General features: G+C 40.6%; 1 protein-coding gene across 1 annotated transcript in view; it reads right to left on the bottom strand.

Annotated features, from left to right (window-relative positions):
* The window catches only part of Zfand3 (zinc finger AN1-type containing 3), a 191,604-nt gene that overhangs the window by 26,870 nt on the left and 141,167 nt on the right, over positions 1 to 23,567 (bottom strand). The window contains exon 4 of the mRNA XM_051187085.1: positions 15,528 to 15,593. Within this exon, the coding sequence (XP_051043042.1) occupies positions 15,528 to 15,593 (66 nt within the window). The remainder of the gene's footprint in view (positions 1 to 15,527; positions 15,594 to 23,567) is intronic.

Here is a 23,567-nt window from a genome sequence, read left to right on the forward strand (position 1 = left end):
CACATAAATGGGTTTCATCACCAATTCTCCTCTATCAATAATCTTCTTAGACCTTTTTATACATAGTTATAAGGGAATTTAAAATGTACTTATTGTACTCTTTCTTTACCCACTTTCCCCAGCCAAGCAACTGATGTGGATGGTATTTTCAGACATGCAACATTTCCATAACCCCAGGAACCCTTCATGCAGCTGGTTTTTCTTACAGAATTTCTCTGTGTTGTCTAAAATGACCTCAAACTCAAGTGCTGGGATCACAGGTATGCATTACTCCACCAGGCTTAGATTGCTATTTTAGAACCATGCCTATTCCAAACCCCCTTGTTTGTTGTCTTTTCATCACTTATCTGTTCTCCATTTCTATAACTTCAGTTATTTCAAGAATGCTTGACATTCTTGACATATGAATAGGATCATATGACATGTAACCTTCTGTCCAATATAATATTTTTGTTTTCTTTGGGGACAAGGTCATACTGTGTAGCCCGTGCTGGCCTGAAACTTGCTATGTATACCATGTTGGCCTTGAGAACTTCACTTACAGAAATTCACCCATTTCTGCCACCTTCATGCTGGAATTGAAGGTATGCATCACCACACACGCTTATCCAACATAATTTTTAAAACCATTCATCCAAGTAGGCAGATAGATTACTGACGCAACTCCTTTTGTTCAGCTTCTACAATCAAATGCTAACATAAAGAATATATTATGGACACATATGTTCTGAGTATTTTTTTAAATTTTTATTTAAATTAAAAACAATCTTATTTTACATACCAATCCCACAACCCAGTTCCCTCTCCCTCCCATTCTCTTATCCCCCTTCCCCCCTTCCCACTATCCTATTCTCCCATCCACTCTTCAGGGAGGGTGAAGACTCCCATGGGGGATCATCAAAGTCTGTCACATCATTTGGGGCAGGATCTAGGCTCTCCCCCATGTATCTAGGCTGAGAGAGTCTCCCTCCATAGGGAATGGACTCCCAAAGCCCATTTGTGCACTAGGGATAAATACTGGTTCCACGGCCAGAGATCTCATAGACTGCCAAGCGCCCCCCCCCCCCAACTGACAATGTTCTGAACATTTTACATATGTTAACTCACTTACTTTTTGCAAAGCTGTTAAGGTAGGTATTATTATTTCCTAAATCTCACAGATGCAGACACCAAGACACAGAGTAAAGGAACTCCCCAAGTCTCAGCTGCAGCTCTCTGTAAAGCTGGATTCTGAGCCTGTCCCATAATCATCATGCTATCCCACACAATGGCTGTCACCCATGAAGACTCTACTTTGGCTCTTCCATAGGCAACACCACACTCTATACACACAAAGGCCCAATGGTCCCCAGAACAAGAGAGGAAACAAAGTCTGGCCTAAGAGTGGAAGTGAAGACAAGCCCCTCACATTGTTTCAGAAACCTGACCATCATCAATTCTGGGACAGTTGTCTGTCAAGCAACTCTGTCCACTGGTCTTAGAGTATGATTTATATGATATCTGACTCTGTTCTTCCCACATCTGTTAATAACTCTCTGGATTTCTGTAATTACAGTGATTTAATTTATATAAAATCATCTTTCTTAATGTGGTAACTTGTACTATCTGTCACATCTTGGGCTCAATATTGAATTTCAATCAATGTCATGTTTCTGTAGGAAAAAAAAAATCCACATTCTTTACCAACTGATTACTTATAGGATGATATAAAGTGCTCAGGACCAAGTTAGGTAACTATATCTGAAATTCTATTTTAACAGTCAGGAAAGGCAAATCAACTTACCTCTGCTTTCCATGACCCCCACAAATCAAAAGTGCTTCAACTCCCCGACAGCTCTTCCAGATTATATACCAAATGGCCTTATAAACATACACACAAAGGCCAGTAGCCCACAAATACTGGAAGCCTACTAAGAGGGCATGATCAGGCGCTAAGTCCCAAGAGGTAGCTAGTCAGAAGAGTCTATGAGCCAGCAATAAGCACAGCAGTCCTTTTCTGGGACTGTTGCTCAGCCTAACACCACTTCCCCATTTGGGCATCTTCATTAGCAAAACCATTCCTGCCAGCCCAACTGAACTATATTCCCACAGCTCCCCTACATCTTATTCAGACTGCTAAATAACCCTCAATATACAATCTTTTCTTTTTATGACCTACTTGGTACCTTAGAGTTCAATGTTACAAAGCACTTTTTTTTTTTTTTTTTAAACAACTATCAGCATAGTAGAGCATACCACAGAATACGGAAACACCACTAAAGAGACGAAAGAAAGAGAAGAAAAACTAAGAAACTTGAGCTGGGGACATAATTCGGTAGAGCGTTTGCATAGTATACATTCATAAACCAGGAACAGTAAACATCTGTAATTTCAACTTTCAGGAGGTAAAGGCAATAGGGTTAGGAGTTCAAAGTCAGCCTCAGCTATATAGTAAGTTTGAGACAAACCTGGGTTATATGATACCCTGTGTCAAAAGGAAGGAGGAGGGGGAGGAAAGGCTCACAACCATCTGTAACTAGAGTTCCTGGGGATCCAACACCATTTTCCAATTTCCATGGGCACCAGGCATGCATGTGGTTCACAGACCTAAATGCAGAAAAAATACTCATACATCTTAAAATTTTAAAGATACACTCAAGAGAGGTAGCTATGGTTGCCCAAGTTTAGAACCCAGCATTCAGGAAGTGGAGGGAGAAGGGGAAAGGAAGAAAGTGGAAAGAAACTCCAAGGAAAGAATTCATATGTGTCAGCCACACACGTTCTAACTGGTATTTTCCTGACTACAAATCTGTAATCTGCAGCAAGGGTAAAAATCCAAAGACCTGGATTCACTAGAAGAATCATCTAGAATTTCTGCCCTGCTATCTTCTGCAGTACTCCCAAAAAATAAGAGTTTCTATTTTCGTGTTTTCAAGAGTAGAAGCATTCACACTAATTTTCATATAATTATATGCAGGGTAAATAATACTGTTAGCATTTAGTTTCTCAAAACACAAAGTTAAGGGTTAAGCTTCCTAGAAATGTGGAACAAATCTTCTATTATCCAATCCCATTAAGTCTAGAGGTTTTCATAGTAGGCCTCTAGAGTTTTGCAACTCTTTTGAGATTGTGGGTAACTCTAGTAAACACAGCTACTTCCTCCTATTACTGCCTAATATTTGAAGAGGGCTAGAGGGTACAGACAGAAAAAGGTGTCTTCAAAAGATCATACCCAGTATCTTGGTCTCCAAAGCACCAATGACTTGTCTGGGTGTGAGCCTAAGCGTGCTTGCTTGTTTGTTTATTTGTTTGTTTTGCCAAGAAGATTGACAACCCATCTTTTGAAACACTGACTACAGGAATAGGGCAGGGAAATGGATGAAGATAAATGAGATGCTATTCAAGGTTCATGAGTTACTTTTAAAGACAAACACTTCCATCTAACATCTTACTTTATCCTTCCTTGGAGGGCTTTTTAAATCTCTGTTTTACCTATCTGACGTACAATACAAGCCACACTGCTAGCTACATTGGTGCTCAACACAGCAATAAGGAAGAGAGGACAGTGAAGGAAGCCAGGACTTGACTCCTGTAAAGCCAAGTTCCTCATGATGGCAATCTTGTCATGAGAAACTGGCATCCAGGGGATTTGTGTTACAGGTTTAATGAAAGGGAAAATCTTTCAACATTTCTATTTTGCTATTTAAAGAAAATCAGCTTGAATGCATGACTGGGTGAATGCTAAAATTAAACAGCTGATTTGTTTTTAAACTATTTTTGTTTCCAATTTAGCATTGAGCTTAATTCAGTTCCCCTTCCAACCTATCAGTTTCTTCTACCCAAAATCTAGTCTTTGACTCATTAGTGTCAGGGCAAATCCTTAAGCCTATAAGTAAAAAACCTAGGTGCCACATTGTAACAACTTCTGAAGAAAGGCTACACTAAATCTTGATGAGAAATGTCATTCCGTAAATACGTTTCTCTTATGGGTTAATGAATTAAGCCCTGTTGGCCAATAGGAAAGCAAGATAGGTGGGTCTAGGAGACGAGGATTCAGAGAGAGGTAGGAGGAGATTCAAAATGTAGGACCAAAAGAACAGAGGTCCCAACCCTTTCTCGGATAAGCCAAGAAAACGTGGAAATACTTTGATTGATAGAAATAGGATAATATTTAAGACAGAGCTAGCCAATAAGAAATGCTAGTAACAGGCCAATAGCTTTATATCTAATAGTGTTTCTGTGTATTATTTGGGGCTGTGGGACCAGGCTGGCGGTAAAACTGCTGGTAACAAAATCTAACTTCAAATTTCTCCCCTGTGCCCAGAAAGAACACTGTAGCCTTTTCTCAATCAAAGCAAGAGCAGCATGTATTCCATATCTGGGGTTGCATCAATGATGAGCTCTAAAGGTGCCAAGAGTTTAAGAGAGCTGGAGAAAGGCACCTTAAAAAAAAAAAAAAAAAAAAAAACAAAACTGCCAGACATTGGTGGTGCACACCTTTAATCCCAGCACTCAGGAGGTAAAGGCAGGTGGATCTCTGTGAGTTTTAGCTCAGATGATCTACAGAATGAGTTCAAGGACAGCCAGAGTTACATAGTCAAACTCTGTCTCAGACAGACAGACGACCAACCAAACAACAGTTTGTAAAGGAGAAAAAATAACCCCATACATAAAATGAGCTGCTAGGAAAGTAAAGGGGAAGAATTAATAAAATTATTATTATGAGAATTGTCTGCAATACATATTTGAAACATGAGAGGTCAAAGTAACATTTTAACCTCAATTCAACTGATTGGTTCTTCTCAACTCTTTTTGAAGAAAGATTTATCAAGCTAGTTCACACCTGAAACAACTAAAAATACTATGTATTACATTAAAATTAGATTTTAAGTTCTGAGAACTGTACCATTATCAATTCTTAGTCTTAAGAAATTATACATAAAAGATTTGTATGAAAGACTACTGAGTCTGCAACTTGTTCTAAAATAAGGGATACAGATGCATGTGAACAGACAAACACATAGTGGTAGAGTCCCTGTGGTTAAAACGCTAACTCTGAAGAACTGTATGGGAGGTACTTGAGAATTTTATACAATCTCCTAACTTTTCTGCTAAGCCTGAAATATGTTCAAAAAGAAAATCCCACACATAATTAGAGCAGAGTAGCCAAGCTTACAGATGACTGGCAAGAAAGCCTGTTGCATTTCTCCCTAGAAAAGGAACACTGACCCCACTTACAGTCTGGTGGCAAAATCTGATAATCAGCTGGTAATCAGCAGAAAGGCTGAGACCCATACCTATCCAGGTTTGTGAAGTCCATTCTTACCCCTAAGTCTTCTTTATGATCTGTCAGACTTTGACAGGTCACTCCAAACCCATTAAGGATCAATTTTTAATTATGTCAATTACTGCACCTGCTGTTCTAGGAATGACGATGGCCAAGACATTACAATGTGATTTTATTCTTCTACAAATGTAATTATCAACAGTTGTCATGGGGAAATGTGGAGCTGAATCTTGTCAGTTACAAGAAGTACCAGTTTGTGCCAGGATAGAAACAAATGCTACAGTGAGCACTTCCCATTCAGTTGCTATTGCACAAATCTTTCCCCAACCATTTATCTTTTAAAAGTCACCGTGTGTGTGTGTGTGTGTGTGTGTGTGTGTGTGTGTGTGTGTGTGTGCGCGCGCGCGCGTGTGTGTGTAATTCAAACTATGATGTAGTAACATTATCTTTGGAGAAGAGTTCAACTTATTCTAGGGGGGGAAAAAAATCAGCAGCTGCCAGTACACTTTCTATCAAGTGAACACATTCAAGGTAGAAGCCATCAAGATCATGTTGCAGCCTCTGCCCTCCTTGGAGTAACAGAAAATGGACACACTGAGCTCAATGCGCTACTTCTAGCTTATACATGTATGCATTTTTAATAAGTTCTGAAAGGGCAGATGAATATGGGAAATGCTGAACAGGTAACCAATTCCCCCATCTGTAGAGCTAATAGAGATGTGATTTACTTAAAATTCCAAGTTGTGGTTCTGCTATTTGGGAATGGCTTTCTGAAACTCTGTAGGTGGATGGTGGTAATGAAACAGAGAATTCAGAACGGCAGGGAGCAGAAGGGCACACAAGCTTTTATAGCAGAGTATGTGCATCCACCAAAGATAATTACACATATGTAGTGGGAGGCTGGTTAACAGGGTCCACAGAGGCACTTGGCTGTTCAAATACCTAATCATAAGATGAGGTCCCCCGTGACAAAAATATCTCCAAGGTTAAACCTTCTGATTTTTAATCACGAACAACCAAATTTATTGGCTAAAGTGTTTCTTTGTGTTGTTGGTTTAGATTTAATAATCTTCTTTTAAACCATGACTTTAGCCACACAAAAATGAGTAACCTTCCATCGGCCCTAAATTGTGATGAACCCCACAAAAAAAGGGAAATATGTGATTATACATTAAAAACAAAAGAGAGGGAGCTTGAGAAATAAGGCATATTTATTATTATTAAAGACGGCAAACTTGAAAAAACTCTGAAAGGATTGGTTTTCATGAATATATACAGTAATATTAACTTTTAAAACAAGGACAAAAAAAAAAAAAAAAAAAAAAAAAAAAAAAAAAAAAAAAAAAAGAGGAACACAACAAACAAAATCTGTCCTAAAATTAAAAGTCAAAAAGTTGGGGATATAGCTCAGTGGCAGAGTACTTGATGGGACAGTGGTGATACTTTTGTTTATGGTGTACAAATAAAGCTTGCCTGAAGATCAGAATGCAAAGATAGCCACACTAGTCAGCCATAGAGGACAGCCAGTGGTAGTACACACCTTTAATCCTAACTCTCAGGAGGAAGAGGCAGAGACGACTTGCTACTTCAAGGCAACCCTGGACCACACTAAATTGGGTCTCTAAAAGACAAACAGCTCACACAAAGGTGATCCCAGCACCTGGAGAGATATGCCTTTAATCCCAGCACTAAGGAGGTGGAGACACAAAGGGATAAAATGTGGCTGGGTGGACAGAGAACTATAAGGCAGGAGAAGACAAGGGCTCAGGCAAGTCTGGGGCACTATTCTGAGGACTGGCAGCTGGCCGCTTTGCTTCTCTGATCTTTTAGCTTCCACCCCTGATAGATGATTCTGAATTTTTATTATTAATACCAATCACAATTAGTGTTACAGGAGATAACACGGGACAGGACAGGGACAACTACCACACAGTCCAATGTATTTTCTGGTTCTTTTTCAGATAGAAAAAAAAGCCATGAACAATGAGCCAGGCAGTGATGGCCCACACCTTTAATCCCAGAGCTCAGGAGGCAGGGGCAGGTGGATCTCTGCGAGTTTGAGACCAACCTGGTCTATAGAGCTAGTTCCGGGACAGGCTCCAAAGCAATACGGAAAAACCCTGTCTAGAAAGTTCTAAAGATGTTCTCAGTGGATTACAAAAGAGATTACAGCTGACCTTGGTGGCTACAAGTCATTATGAACAAAGAAAACCCCAAAACTGGATTCAGAAAAAGTAGGAAGGGGTGGAGATTGGGGAGGTGGGGGTGAAACTAGGGCAGAAGGCCAGGGAACCACTCAAAAGTACTGTGTGAATCTGCAAGTGCTGTGCTGGCAGCCGGCCTGCTGCTTGGAGAAACTCTGGCAAGGACTTCTCTAAATGATCTGAGCAGGCTGGACAGTGTGTCCATGGTCTCAGACTCACAGTCTCTTCCTTAATGTGAATACATGACAGCAGTTCTCAACTTGCATACAACTAATTCTGCTGGTCAGCATACCTCCTTAATCCCACTCAAGAGACATGGTAGAAAGAACCCATCCACCATACTAACTCGGGCTTCCTTCTTAGATGCCACCAGAAACTACACTTAGCTTGGTAAATGAGAACCAGAGCATGCAGACCAAGGTAAACAGAAAAATTGTCCTCAAGATAGGTCAGCAAAAGGAGCAGCTGCTACAAAGTGCAGAAGAAACTGTGTCATTAACTATGTCATGAACAAGAACAGAGCACCACAAAGAAGCCTCAGAAAATGTTTGGCAAGCTTACTGAGTGTCCCAAGTATGACTGGAATAAAACCCCAAGAAAGATTGAACAACAATTATGCAGCCAGCCAACACAGAGTGGAGAGAAAGGTTATCAGCCAGCCATTCCAACACCTAATTTATGAGTTCCAGAGAGAGGGCAAAGCTGGGGTTGGGGACTATCAAAGACATTCCAGAGTGGAAGAATGGCACTGGACTTCATATTGAAGACACTTACCAAGCTCTCAATATCTTAAATGAAACAGAGGATAGCTGCTAGGCACTTTATTATAAATTCTATGACACTAAAAATTAAAAACTTATTCAAAGTATTTTAAAATGAGACTTTTCCAGATACATTACTTGTAAAAGTTAAACCCAGTGCATTCTGACTTCTCAGTAATAACATAAAATGCCAGGAACAAGGAGGCTGTGGTCATGAGGTGTCAGGCAAACTCTCTAGAGCAGCTGCAGCAGTGAGGACACTTCCCAATCTCCTCCGCTGCCCAACCTCGGGGCTGTACTGGGCACATAAGGGGACAAAAGGGCAGGAGGAAGGAAAGCAGCTTTATGGCAACACACCAGGCCTGAAGGCCACCATACCCAGGCAGGGACTAAAAGATGGAAAGCTTTACAAGGCGGGTTTCAGACAAAAGGTATAGACATTATTTTAAGAGAAATCTGGCATGGCTTCTGATGAACTGATGGAACATAACAGCCAATGAGGCTATTAGGTAAAACACTCTTTTTCAAATGTACAGGTACTATGACATCAGACCTATAGAAAATGAAATATATATAGAACTTGATGGTCTGACAGGGAACATTCTTAGAGTCACAACTATGCACATGGATTTATTGTTTTATGAACAACCTGTGATAGTAACATGGACAATCTGCTTGTGGAATAGAGCTGAATATATACATACACACATATGCATACATATACACATGTGACAAAATAAACAGGGAACAGGACTTCTCTAATCACAAGTACAAATGGGCTACAGAAGATAGTGATTAATCAATAAATGGGGGAAGGAGGGAAGGGAAAGGAAAAGGATACTACACTACAAGCACCAGGGTAAGGACCAGTGCGAGCTGAATGTCCATCAAAGCAGGGCTGGAGGAAACGTGTCTCCTCAAATTGTAACACTCTCTGCATATGAGGTAGTAACACACAGTGTCCAGGAAATACTGGTTGGCTGTGTGGAGTAAGATTGCCTCTAGACCGCTGCCCACTCCCTGCCAGCCTGATCTACCGAGTTAGTTCCAGGACAGGCTCTAAAGCAATACAGAGAAACCCTGTCTCGAAAAACCAAAAAAAAAAAAAAAAAAAAGGAAAGAAAAAGAAAAGCCTGCCTGGTTGTGCACAAGCTCTGGCTTCCCCTCACACCATACAGAGGTCCCTAGTTCCCCGCCTCCTGGTTCTTTCCATGAGCCTTTCCCAGCCACGTAGAGAAACTTTTTCTTTCTCTGTCTTCCTTAACTCAATGACATTCTGTCCTTAGTCCTTTATTCCTTGTATTCATTCCCTTAACAACCTGCACAGCTTAATTATTGTTCTAGATTGATGATAATTACTCAAATAGGCCACTATTTCTAACTGTATTACTATCTACAATGGTGATTCTCAACCTTCCTAATGCTGCAACCCTTTAACACAATTCCTCATGTTGTGGTGATCCCCAACCATAAAATTATTTTGGTGCTACTTTGTAACTATAATTTTGCTGTTATGAGTCATAAATATCTGACATGAAAGAAATCTGACATGTGACCCCCCCCCAAAGGGGTCGAAACCCACAACTTGAGAACCATTCATCTTCAATGATGTAAAATGTAGCTTATCAGAAACCGAAAACAGTACCAACCATTTCCCTTTGCGCTGTCTTCCCTGTCATCAGCCCATTATTTGCTTGGTTCCTGAGTCGTCTCCTTTTCTTCGTTATACTGGCCACTACGCAGAATACTCAACAAATCAGGGTCATTTCTTGACAAGTAAATTTTATGGTTTGTTCTTCTTTGGCTTTGTTTTGTTTTGTTTTTTAAATAGAGTCAGCTAAGGTGGCCTCTAATTATATAGCTAAGGGCTGGCTATGAACCCCAATCTACCTGCTTCCACCTTCTAAATGCTGGGATTATATCTCTGGGTTCAAATCTTACTTTGTATGGAAAGGGGAAAACCTACATTTGCAGACTGAAGGACCCTCCTATAACATTACTTCTCAGTTTGCCTGGCTCCTAACAATAGAACTATCATATATACCAGGTGTCTTTACCTACTCCATAGCTTAAGGCATCAAAGAAAAAGAAGCGAGTGTCTCCCTTCAGCTTGTACTTTGCGTAACAAAACTACAATTCTCCAGCAGCAAGAAGTTTCCTGGTTGTGACAAGGAGTTGAATAACCAGAATACTTGAAGTCTGGGATCATCCTGGGATGCCCTTCTCAAAAGCACTCCTCTGTGCCAGTTTCTGTAAGGCTCTGACTGCTGTGGTTGGGGTGCTCAGAGCTGGGCAGCGCTGCATCATCTCAAGTCCTCAAACACAAGCTGCTTACACAACACTCAGGTGCTGCTGTGCCTCAGGTTTCCTATTCACACAAACCACAATCCTGCTGCTAAGTCTTTGACTGCACATACCAGTTTCCCTTTATCACTCCTAATGATTCTAGGGTTCTGAATTCTAAGAATTTCCCAAGGAGAAGGTAACCTCTTCAAAGGTTACTTCAATATTATACTTGTTCCTGTGATTGGCATAATCTCAGCCCTCACTTAAAACCTATCTTTTTTATGTGTACATGTGTGCACACATGCAAGACCTGTGGATATGTCTGACCACAACATGTATGCAGCAGCTCACAGAGGTCAGAAAAGTACATCTGATCCCCTGGAATAGGTGTTAAGAGTGATTGGTTCCCAGCACCCATAACGGGCGGCTCACAAACTCAGGTTCTATACAAAAGCGGTCAAGAGATCTTGACCACAGAGCCACCCCTCCAACTTTGGTCTGCTGTTCTCTAAGCTGCAATTAGCTGTATTTGTTTCTGAATTTAACCAGGGGCAAGCAACATCACTTCTGCATGCTGCAGTCATAGTGGCTGTTTAATAAAGTGATCAATCCCTACCCATCCTATAAGCCACAGAAACACCCTTTCTGAAGATGTGCTCTACCACTACCACAGCAAGCAATCCAGTAAGAATACCGTGTTAGTTGGCCACAATAATGAAGTATTTCCAGAGGTGTTTATCTCATGGAGGTGATGCTTTACAAACAGATGCAGGCAAGAGGAGTTCAAGACAGCCCACCCACTGGCAGGAGAGGCAACGGAACTGTCTCCTTTTAGATAGATGAGCAAACAGGAAAACAGATAACACAACTTGTCTTGAAAGCAAGCAGCAAGATGAGGCAGTAAAACCCCATCAGCATACATCATCCTCTCATGGCCCAGTGTCATCCTAGCCTCTATTAGCTGCCGCTGCATCAGCGCAAGTCCCACACACTTTATCCTGTTTATAATTGCTGATGAGCAGTAATAAGGCCTCCACGCCTCGGCTCCCTCCGTTCCACTCCAGCACCCACCTATTAGGTAATAACTTTTATTTACAGCCTTGCTTGATGTGCTGTTCTATTAGTATAGCCAGGAACCGAGTAGGGCAGGAAAAAAAGTCTCCTTAATGGGCAGTATCATTGCCAGGCACCCAAGATTTATACTTCAGCTTTGTGGCTGTTCTATGGTGCTCATTCTGGTAAGAGTGTTTGGGCTGCACGGTGACATTCCTGTCCTAATGACTTCTAACAAGCAGCACCTGAACAGCACTACCTAGATCAGCCAACACAAAAGCAACAAAGGAGGAGTAAGGTATGAATGTCTCTACATCCTTCAGAAACGCTTTAGGTTCTGGCATCTTGCACCTGTGGAACAACAGAACAGCCTCTTTCTCCTTGGTAAAAGTGCAAGCTATGATAAAATAAATGACCATAAAAGTTTTTAAAAATGCCCTATTCATGTGTATTCATGAACCTGAGCAAACTGAATTTGCTCAAAGCACAGGGACAGGAAAGGTTCAAAATCAAGGGCCAAGTGTTTCCTTCATCCATCATGCCATTCTAAAACAACAAGCCACACCCCATGCTAAGTTAAAACACAGACACATGCAACTGGTGGCAAGAGGGTGTTGTTACCATTCAGGGAGAAGTCAAAAGCAAGGAAGTATTACCTAGCTTTTTCTGAAATCTACACACCATATGTGGTTTTCAAACACACAGAGCATCAAGTCATGTGCACACCAAGTGCCTTAGTCCCTCATTTCATTCTCTAACACAAACTGAGGCACACTGACTAATAGAAAAACAAACCAGCAACAACCAATACAAAGCAAAGCAGAGACCATTTTCCTTTCCCTTCTCAGCTATCAAACCCACATCCTGGCAGGAGTCAGCCCCTTCAACACACCATCACAGATTTCAGTGGGAAGTACTTATTTAAGGGCAGGACCCGACAAAGTGGTACCCTTTACAATCAGAAGAAGAAGGAGGAAAAAAAAAAAAAAAAAAAAAAAAAAAAAGGAAAAGGAAAAAGAAACCTTGTCAAATATTTTATATTCATTTTGTCCCCCTCCCCCAAGGATCAAATGAACTCCCTGAAGACCTAAGATGATGAATGCACAAGGTAAAAATTTTTAATACTTTTTTCCTCACCATGGCAGATTTATTGTTTTGATCTTTCTTCGATGGTTACATTAAATGCAAATAAAAAAGAAAGGTTCTTATCTTCCCTAATATTCTAATGATGGGAACTTGCATGCTACATAAGTAGGTCAAATTTCTAATTTTCTGTCTCAAATGCTGAGACTGCAGACCTAAGGGTGTACTCTATCTGGAGGACCAACAAGAAAGAGTTACAGTTGGGCTCACTCCAGGAAAGAAGAGGAAGGAAAAGGGTGGGGGGGGGGGGCAATGTACTTTATAGATGCCTTGGAGTTTGAATTGTGTTGAGTCTGCTAAGTCTGTTGGGGTCTTTCAAGTTGGACTGAATATGTTTTAAATTATAGGTTTGACATTGTCTTTAGGGAAATCTGAAATGTCCCATATGCATTCACACTTTCAAAAGTCTCTAGCATTTTTGGGTTATTTGAAAGCTGTGACAACATTTTTTAGAGCATGGGAATGGAAACTAATCACAGGTTGAAGGCCTTTGAAGGTCCTGCCTGAAGGGACCAGACTCTCACCTGGGCCCCTGCTTTAGCAGCCATGACAAGCTGCAGAAAAGACCCAGCAAGATGTAGACCTCTGACTCTGCACATGTTGCTTAGTTTCTGCCCTTTCGAGACCTGCCCTAGTCACTAGGAGGTCAGATACCCTCCTTGTGGAAATGAACCACTCAGAAGTTAGCTGGTGGGCTCTGGATGTGCTTTATGGTAAAAGTGGCATAATAATGGCATATAGAGGCCATGGCAACCAGTTAATCAATCAACACAGGACAAGTCGCCCAATCCCAGAAGCGGCACCAATCCTGAAACTGTTACAGACCCCTAAATACTCCCCTTGCACACCCCCAATAAATCCCCCACCTCGAGGTCCCTTCTGGTCTTTCTCATTCCACCCGCCATGTGGAATGGATAAAGGGCCTGAGTTAATGCAGCTAACTTGTTAAATAATCAAAGACTCTTTGCTTTTGCATTGGAATGGGTCTCTTCGTGATTTCTGGGTTCAGAATTTGGGTACAACACCAGTCTCTGCCTCCTGTTATGTACTATATGAACAGGCTCTACCTCGTACATCACAGCTTCCTTATTATAGTGGATTGAAAAATTCTGAAATCAGAAGCCAATATAAATCTTTCTTCCCCTAATTTATTTCGGTCAGGTATTTTGATAACACTTAAAAAAAAACTACTACATTTATAAAATATAAAACAAGGAACTATTCAATATCTACCATGTGAGCTCTTCTTACATTGAACAAAAATAAAGAAACAAAACAAAACAACCCCACATTATATAAATGGCTAAAAAAGCAGGTGGTGGTGTACACCTTTAATGGCAGAACTTAGGAGGCAGAAGCAGGTGGATCTCTGAGTTCAAGGCCAGTGTGATCTACAGAGCAAGTTCCAGGATGGCCAGGAATACATAGAGAAACCCTGCCTCAAAAACCAAAATAACAAATCTGAAAACCTGTTCTGGTTTTAGAATTGCAGTTTTAAACTACATTACTAAACACGGTTACCAAATCTGTGTTTTGGTTTTTCCAAACTTCAATCAATGACATACTTTTCTATTGGGGAGTGGGGGGCAGCGCAAAAGCATGTAATAAAAATGTGGTAAGTAGTAACATGATACAATGTAATACAACAGGTCTTAGCATCTATAAGACTGACATTCAAGTCCTGCCCACACTACTTATGAGCAGTTTTACTTAGGAACCAGCATCATTTCCATCTATGAGAGAGGAATGAGAACCACCTTGCAGAACTGGTCTCCCAACCTCCCACTAGCCAATGAGGACAATTGACCTCACTACAGGGCAATTGGTCTGCACCTCAATCATGCAGAGAAATGCACAGGAGTGATGACAACATGCCAGGACTATCACACACACCTGCCTCAAAGTTGGCCATTAGAAAGAAAAGAGTAAAACCTAGTTTTTTAAGAGTTCAGCACCTGGATGTTACTTTGAGTCTGCACAAAGACGGTCTACATAAACATCTACAGCTAAACATCGACAGCAACTGCCTGAATTTACAGGAGCTAAGGCTTTAAAGCTGAACTTCAGTTTCTGCTGTTGCTGTTTCAGAGTTTAAAAGGATTAAATTAAGTTATGAAGACCATCTCGACTGTGACCTTTAAAAAACTATATAATATGAATACTAACCTTGAGATATTTTAAACAGCAGGTAGCATTACTAGAAAGGCAAACCATTTAAAATAAATTAAGCCATAGGTTTAGGGAGCAGTGGGCATTAGAACTGCTTTTTAAAGGGCTACAAGATTCATGACTTGGTGTTTATTAAAAATGTCACAGATGCAAAGATGTTTGGGGCACCATCCATCCCAGAAGACTTTTTCAGCAGACCCTAAGTCTTTAACGTCAACAAGTAATTTCCCAAAACTTGTAAGATACTGTAACAAGTAAGTTAGTACATATGAATGCTTCTTTATGCTTTTAAACATTATTTTTAGGAGATACAGGACTTAGGCAAGTGGGCAGTACTCCGCAATACCCCATTTTTACGGGTCAACATCCTTGTGATATTAGCAAGCTGGTAAATGCCCACTTATTTGGAACTACCTGCCAGCGGTATTCAGTCAACATTGTCTCCTAGGAATATCACTCTCGTGTCTATCCAAACTCTATCCAATCCCAAGTACAAAATATATCATTCTGAAATTGATTAAACAAACAAACAAAAAAAAAAAAAAAAAAAAAAAAAAAAAACTAGACAATCCCCTGGGGCACCCATACCAAGTTAGAGCCAATGGCTAATTTCTGGAAGAACTCAGGTGAGGATGGTGTACATACCTGCCCCACAGGGTCTTTTGGTTGGTGTGATCAACGAGACATGAGCTGTGTCTGTGCATGGCCCACCTAGAAACAAAAAAAAAAAAAAAAAAAAAACCAGACCCATCAGTCAGGTACCTTCCACATGCCCATAGCTGCCACCACCAATAAGAAAGAGAAACTTAACAAAGCACAATATCTTTCTGCAGATATGCCGGGAGTGATGACCATGCATGGATTCCTTTAAAGAGCTAATAGCTTAGCTTAGCAATGGAGTCCACAGAATGTCAGTCTTTCTACAAGGTAATGCACCTTTCATAAAACATTCTTAGGTCTCACATAATGTTGAGAGTTTAAAAAAAATAAAAATCTAATTTTAGCCAAGCAGTGGTGGCACATGCCTTTAGTACCAACACCCAGGAAGCAGAGGCAGGTGGATCTCAGAGAGTTCAAGGCCAACCTGATCTACAAAGATAGTTCCAGGACCACCAGCATTGTCACACAGAAAAATCCTGTCTCAAAAAAAATAAAACAAAAATTTAATTTGAATTCAGATCCAAGGGAGAAGAAATTCCCAAATTTTGGGAAATGAATTCTTCCACTAAGCAACCAGGCAGACATGTCTTTCCTAATCTCAGTATTTTGAATTTACTTTGAGGCTGGCCTTACTTAAAAAAAGGGCATTTCTTAAGGGATAGCAAAGGGCTTATCAGAAGAAACAAGGATTGCTTTAGTATATAAAGAAAATACTGCTATCAAAGAAGGACATTTAGTTTCTGCTAAGAAGCGTGGATGAGTATCTTCATGGGATCTTGGTGAGCTCAGAAATCTGATACATAGAGTGTGAAGAGTTTAGTTAGTAGATGGCAGCTTGAAAAGCAGTATTTCCATTCTTCAGGATAAGGACTGTCAAGACAACATGAAGTTGATACTGACCCCCCCCCCCCCCCCGCCTCACCAATGACTGAGTCCCACCTTTGAAAACAGGAAGCTGCTGTATAAACATAGATGCCAGTAACTCTCAACTTGCCCTGAGAAAGCAATATTGGTGGCCACAAGGAATAGAACACACAGGCAAATGTTAGGTTATTCTAAAAAGGTTCTTCAGGTGACCAGGTAGCAAAGGAAAACAATTACTTGGCACAATTTTATATCACCTATGACAAGACTTTGTATCACTGAAATTACTCACTGAAAGGGAACAGTGAAATAGCCCTGAGACCTGTTGCTGGAAATAACCAGTAAAATCATGGGAAAAGGGACTGAGATTCAACCTAAGAAGCCCATCAACAACCATTCTTTCCTAGTCCGAGACCATAATGGCAACAACCTGTACACAGTAGAAGTCACAGAAGGAACATACTTAAGGAAGAAGTACCAATTAAAGGTGCTGTTAACTTCCAAAAGCACTTGAAAAATACCAAGGTGCACCACACAGGTTAGTCCCACAGAGTTTGCAATCTTATCAGGAAGACAGAATTTATGTATGTAAGAACGATACACAGCAGCAGTAAATGGCTGGATGGAGAAGAATACAGTGCCAGAGCATCAAAGAGATAATGAATGTCACATGCAATCAAGAGGAAGGACATTCATCACTGGCCAACATCACCTGGAAAATGAAAGAATTTGAAAACAAGGCAAGAAAACTTCAAAAGACCTCTCAGAGGGCAGGGTACTGCAACTGAATGTTTATTCCTACCAAAGGTCAACTTTCCCCAGGGAATGCTTAAATACAGCAAAATCTGAGCCGCTTAGAGAAGGGCAACTGAGACTTGAAAAGAAGCAACAGGCAAAGGCAGTGAGCCAAGCCGTATACAAGCCAAACACTGCCCACCTTCTCTATACTTTTCTGAACTGATTCATGGCTCCCCATAATATTGTGGCTCCTACTTCTAAGTATCTTGTTGTTGTTCCTAATGAAAACATTCGGATTTCTGGGACACAACAGACTTTTTCTTTCTTTCTTTCTTTCTTTCTTTCTTTCTTTCTTTCTTTCTTTCTTTCTTTTTTAAAGATTTATTTATTGTGTACACAATATTCTGTTTACATGTATGTCTGCAGGCCAGCAGAGGGCACTAGATCGCATTACAGATGGTTGTGAGCCACCATGTGGTTGCTGGAAATTGAACTCAGGACCTCTGGAAGAACAGTCAGAGCTCTTAACCTCTGAGTCATCTCTCCAGCCCCACAAGAGGCTTTTTCAAAGATGACAGCTGCCGCTCACTAGTCAAAGGGTCCATGGACTATCTTGGTAAAAAGGCTTCATGAACTGTGAGGCTTTCTGTTGTGTATCATCACATTCTCGTTCATCAAAATAAACTTGTCATCTGTCTTGTCATGACTATGTGGAAATTGGGTATCTAATAATGCTGGTAGATTTAATTAGGGAAGCAAACAGATTTTTAAAATTTTAATGGAGGTATAATATAAAGGGACTGCAAATAATGGAATACAGGTTGAGAATTCCTTATACAAAATACTTTGGATCAAAACTGTTTTGGATTTGGATACTTCTAGTGGATTTTTGGAATATTTCAAATGTAAAGTTATCTTGAGGATAGGAGTCCCAAGACTGAACATCATATTCCATTATACATCACTCACTGCACACAGTATCTTTAGTAGCCCAGGACATGAGATCAATGTCTCGTGTCTCCTGAGTGTCTGATTTTGGAGCACCTTGGGTGCTTGGATTAAGGGCACTGTTTTAACTAGTTTTGTCAATCTGACTCAACCTAGAATCCTTTAGAAAGAAGAAATGTCAACTGAGAAAATGCCTCCAACATCACAGCTAACAGACAAGCCTGTGATGCATTTTACTGATGGGTGATTGACGTGGAAAGGTCCAAGCCCATTATGTGGGTGATACCACCCCTAGCCAGATGGTCCTGGATGGTATAAGGAAGCAGGGTGAGCAAACCCATGAGAAGCTAGCCAGTAAGCAGCAGTTCTCCATGGCCTCAGCATCAATTCCTGCCTCTAGGTCCCTGCCTTGAGTTCCTATCCTGACTTCCCTGTATGGAAGGTATAGCCTCAAGCTGTAACATGAAATAAACCCATTCCTCAAGTTTTTTTTGGCCATGCTGTTTAATCACAGTATTAGAAACATAAATTAAGACAGATGCTCAAGCTGTACTAGAATGAATTATATAATGATCATCAGACCAAAATAGTAGAACATCTTCTGAGATACTAAGGCTGCAGAGGTAACTCAGTGGTTGACAGCACTTGCTGCTCTTTCAGAAGACCCAGTTCTGATTCCTAGCCAGAGGATCCAATGCCCCCTTCTGGCCTATGCAGGCACTAGGCACATATACAGTGCTTATATACATGCAGGCAAAACACTCATACAAAATAATTTTTTTAAAAAAATACAGGCTAAGCACTAAATATGGAATTCTTGATGGAATGAGTCAAGGTAAGCAGGAAAGTTATGTATATTTAAACTAGTTGGATACACCATAAGTATTAACAGTCCAATAAGTGACAATATATGATGGCTTTTTAAAAATTCCTAGTTCAGAATTTGGCCAGGATCAAGGGTTCCCACAACATAGTGAGTTGTGGAGAGAATTCAGTGAAGAGTGCTTCAATGCTTTCTTAAAGGACATCAATGAGAAGAGATTATGGAATTAAAACAATGAAAGACATGTCTGGAACTCATGGGTTAACACTCCATGTCTTCAAATGCCCAGGTAATTATCAAATAAAGGAACTTTTACCTCACCTGAAGATTAGGAATTTACCCTTTAAATCTATTTAAATTTAATTTCTGTAGGCTGGGGGGGGGGAGGCAAATAACCTTCTAGCTACAGAACTAGCTCAACATCTCAACATACATCACCATACAAGTGTTCTCCAGAGGCTTGTTAAGCTAGCAGCCCAATCCAATGTATTCACTCCATTACAGTAAAGTACAAACAGAACCACAGTTGAGCCAAGAAAAACTGACACCAACAGCAACTGACAATGATAATATATCCCAGCTTTGATAATTGGGCAATATTATAAATGGAGAACTTGGAATGAAGTTTGGTCTGACAGATCAAAAACTGATGAGTACCACACATGCATCCTATATTAATTGTGTGTCATCCAAACCACAAGCTCTGGAAAGAAAAAGTAAAACTAAAAATGGTATCTGCTCTTAGACTACTAATTATAATGAATATAGGTAACTAAGGGAAGTGTTTCTATCAACAAGGAAAACATGTTATGTCCCATGTGGTTCCAGTAAACAAAATGGTACTGAGAACTGCTGGCAAGAGTCAAAACGGAGGTGTCCACTCCACCAAAAACAGGACTGGTGTTCCTTTCTGGACTCTCTACTGCCTGAGGAAGCTAGCATGTGTACCTGCAGCACACTGGGAGCTCTGCTCCATTCTTGGCCATCTTTACTCTCACTAAGAAGCAGGGCAGAAAAGTCAGTAAAATATATATGAGGTGAGGCCAGTCAGTGGTGCACGCCTTTAATCCCAGTACCCAGGAGGCAGAGGCAGGCAGACCTCTTTGAGTTCGAGGCCAGCCTGATCTACAGAGCTAGTTTCAGGACAGCCAGGGCTACACAGAGAAAACCCTGTCTCAAAAAACCAAAAGAGTGAGCTGAGCTGAGGAAGCAACTGTATGACTGTGAGTTACATGGATGAAGATGGGAAATTTAGAAAATAAATACATTGCTAAGCAGAGGAAATTAAAATCATGATCTTGTGAACCATATAGGCCCAAGACAACTGGTGATGCCAAAAAAGACATTAACTAATATTCTGTGCCTACAAGACAGGGAGCTCAGATGCTAGTAGAGACCAGTGTGTGTCCCATTGAGCAGTTCAGAGGATCCTTTACAGGTAAAGGAAATTGTTTAGTATAGGGCACAAAGCACCACTGTTGCAGGAAACTCAGCATGCTGCTCTCTGGGAAACCAGGAGGCTCATGGAGTGATCACCATGGCACAGGCTACAGTCACTGCCATCAAGTTTGTGTCACATATGTAGCCTGGATTGTGGCAACTTCAGAAAGACAACTTTTGACTGTGCCTATAGTAAGAAAAAAAAAAAAAATCACAAAATTACTTGTTTAATACGTTGGCCTCTATGCAGGCTAGTTTTATGTCAACTTGACACCAAACTAGTTACCTAAAAGGAGGAAATCTGAATTAAGAAAATAAATGCCTCCATAAGATCAGACATAAGGAATTTTCTTAATTAGTGATTGATTAGGGAGCCCATTGTGGGTAGAGCCATCCTTGGGCTGATGGGTCCTGGGTTCTATATGAAAGCAAGTTGAGCAAGACCAGCAAAACAAACCAGTAAGCAGCATCCCTCCAGGGCTTCTGCATCAGCTCCTTTATCCAGGTTCTTACCCTGTTTTGAGTTCCTGTCCTGGCTTTCTTCAGTGATGAACAGTGATGGGGACGTGAAAGCCAAATAAACCCTTTCCTCCCTAAGTTGCTTTGGTCATGGTGTTTCATCTCAGCAGTAGACACCCTGACTAAAATAGGCTCTCAGGAAAGCAAATGATCCCCAAGCTCAAGAAGCAGTACACAACCACAATCTCAGCAGTTGGGAGGCCAAAAAAGGAGTATCTCAAGTAGGAGATTGGCTTAGGCTATATACTGCAAGACCCTGTCCCACAAAAGTACCCAGAGATGCCTTTCAGCCAATCATCATGTATTCTCTTTGATTTCCTTTGCTAAAGTGAATAAGTTTTCCAAGATCCTTCATTATCCAGAGGTGTTTAATAACAGACTAGCACATTACATTTGATGCTATAATAGGAAGACTCCTTTCTAAAATGCCAACTTTCTCAATTTACTTTTTGATTTACAAGAGAATGATGCTTGGGGAAGCCTGTGGTTTATAATCAGGAAGTCTGAATAGTCTTTCTGCTCTTCCGGGGCTGTTTCTATGCTGGTATTAAAGGTTGTCACATGTAATGCAAGGCCACATGCAAAATGTCAGGAACATTACGAAATGCTATTCTTCAGCTGTTCTCCCAACAAGCAGAAACTATCCTTTAAATAGCAAATTCAACAGAGCAGTGGATTTTCTTGGGGAAACTACTGATTTCAGCTCTGTGAGGGTGAAGACAAAGAATAAATTTGCAGTCACTTCACTGTAACCCAGTGATTCTCAACCTTCCCAATATTGTGATTCTTTAACAGTTCCTCATGTTGTAGTGACCATCCTGGCATAAAATTATTTTTATTGCTACTTCATAACTTGTAATTTTGCTACTGTTATGGATCATGATGTAAATACCCTGTGTTTTCCTATGGTCCTAGATAACTCCTACGAAAGTTTCCTTAGATAACTTCAAGTGGTTGAGAACCACTGCTGTAACCTGTAAAAATCAGGACTACATAAAGGTGTGCCATTGACTATCAACAGTCACATTTCATTTCAAAGTGAAGTATCAGAATTCTGAATTTTTTCAGTCTTCTATAGTTGTTGAGCATATCAAAAGGGCCAAGGCTGTGCTCAAGATATCTCACAGTGCAATTCAATCCACAGGCGATCGGGCTACTGAGGACTCGAGGAAGAAGACAGCACTGGCATAGAGAACGGCTACACTTGGACAAGCACTGCTCTCCAGAACTTGAAATCCAAGGCAAAACAAATATGAAAAATAGCATTTATCATTTTCCTTCAAGTAGAGAACAATCTATTCTAAAAGATTTTGTTAAAGCAGCTGCTATGGCTGATTATTTTTGGTTCTGCTCCCAACAAGCCTTCATTGCCTGTAGTTAAACCAGGTGCTAAAGTATCGATTAGAAAAAAATAGACTGTCAACGAGTCAGTCAGCTAAAATCGCCAGAAACTCAATAATCAAATATTCTACTACTGCCCTTCCAAGGTAACTGAAAAACATTAATACACAAAAATAGTCACTCCTCGAGCAGATTTACAACACTTCAATTTTCTTGCTTAATTAACATGACATTTACATAACAGTATCTAATTAACTTCCAACCAAAAGGCACTGTGGGCTTATTAGAAATGTATCATCCATTTCTACCCAGCTGGTCAATTTCACTCCATCATAATCCACACACTGTTTACTGTGCAGCAGTTCATTCTTTCGGGCTCACCATTCTAAAGGTGACCTCAGACAGCTCCAACAGCATAATTCTCTCCTCTCTCTGAAATTTGGAATTGCTTGCTGATGAAGCCTTTCAAAGAGGTACAGGGACCTGAGCAAAGCAAACACAGACCTGTACCTTTCTGTGGTCATGTTAAAAATAAAAACCTACAAAATTACTACTTCTTGGGTAAAAAGGAGTCTTTCTCCGAATGCCTTCAACATGTATGTGGTGATTTTAAAGTAGCCAAGAACAGATAGTAGTAACAACCAACGACAGACAAGGCTGCAGAAGAACCAGTCATATTTTCAGACAGGACCCCCCCCCCCACACACACACCTTCCACAATTACTCCCCACCTGCAATTAATGAGTTAGTATAACCAGAAGGGACATGCCTAATCAATCTATCTACATAACTGGGTTTGAAAAGTTCTGCTTAAAAACAAGTAAACATAAAGATATAATGGGTAGGAATCTAAGTTTACAGAAAACCAACACAGATGATGGCCTCACATTTCTTCAAACTGAACTATATATATAATATATATATATATATATATATATATATATGCTCTCTGTCAGAAATCCTAATCTTAACTTGCTGCATGACCTCTCATAATTCCCTAACTTATATCTGAATGGTCTCAGGAGATTTTCAAAGTGGGCCAGGCCTTGCTATTTGTCGTATGCTGATTATGTTCAACAAAATAATAGACTATCATCCCATCTCTGCAAACAATGGGAAATGTGTGTGCAGTTACCACGTTTGCTCACTAGAAATAAAAATTTCCCCACAACACCTTCCTATAGAGCAGCACCAGGAGCACAGCTACATTAGAAGTGCTTCCCACATGCCTGGACTCATGGAGACTTCAAGGAACACTAAGGGCAGCTACACTAGGATCAGAGGAGCTATGGAAGGACCACGATCTCTAGGCCTGAACAGCAGCACTGAGGCTGGACCCTCACGGGCAGAGG

Source organism: Phodopus roborovskii, unplaced genomic scaffold (genome assembly GCF_943737965.1).
Source record: "Phodopus roborovskii unplaced genomic scaffold, PHOROB, whole genome shotgun sequence".
In the NCBI taxonomy this organism is placed as follows: domain Eukaryota; kingdom Metazoa; phylum Chordata; class Mammalia; order Rodentia; family Cricetidae; genus Phodopus; species Phodopus roborovskii.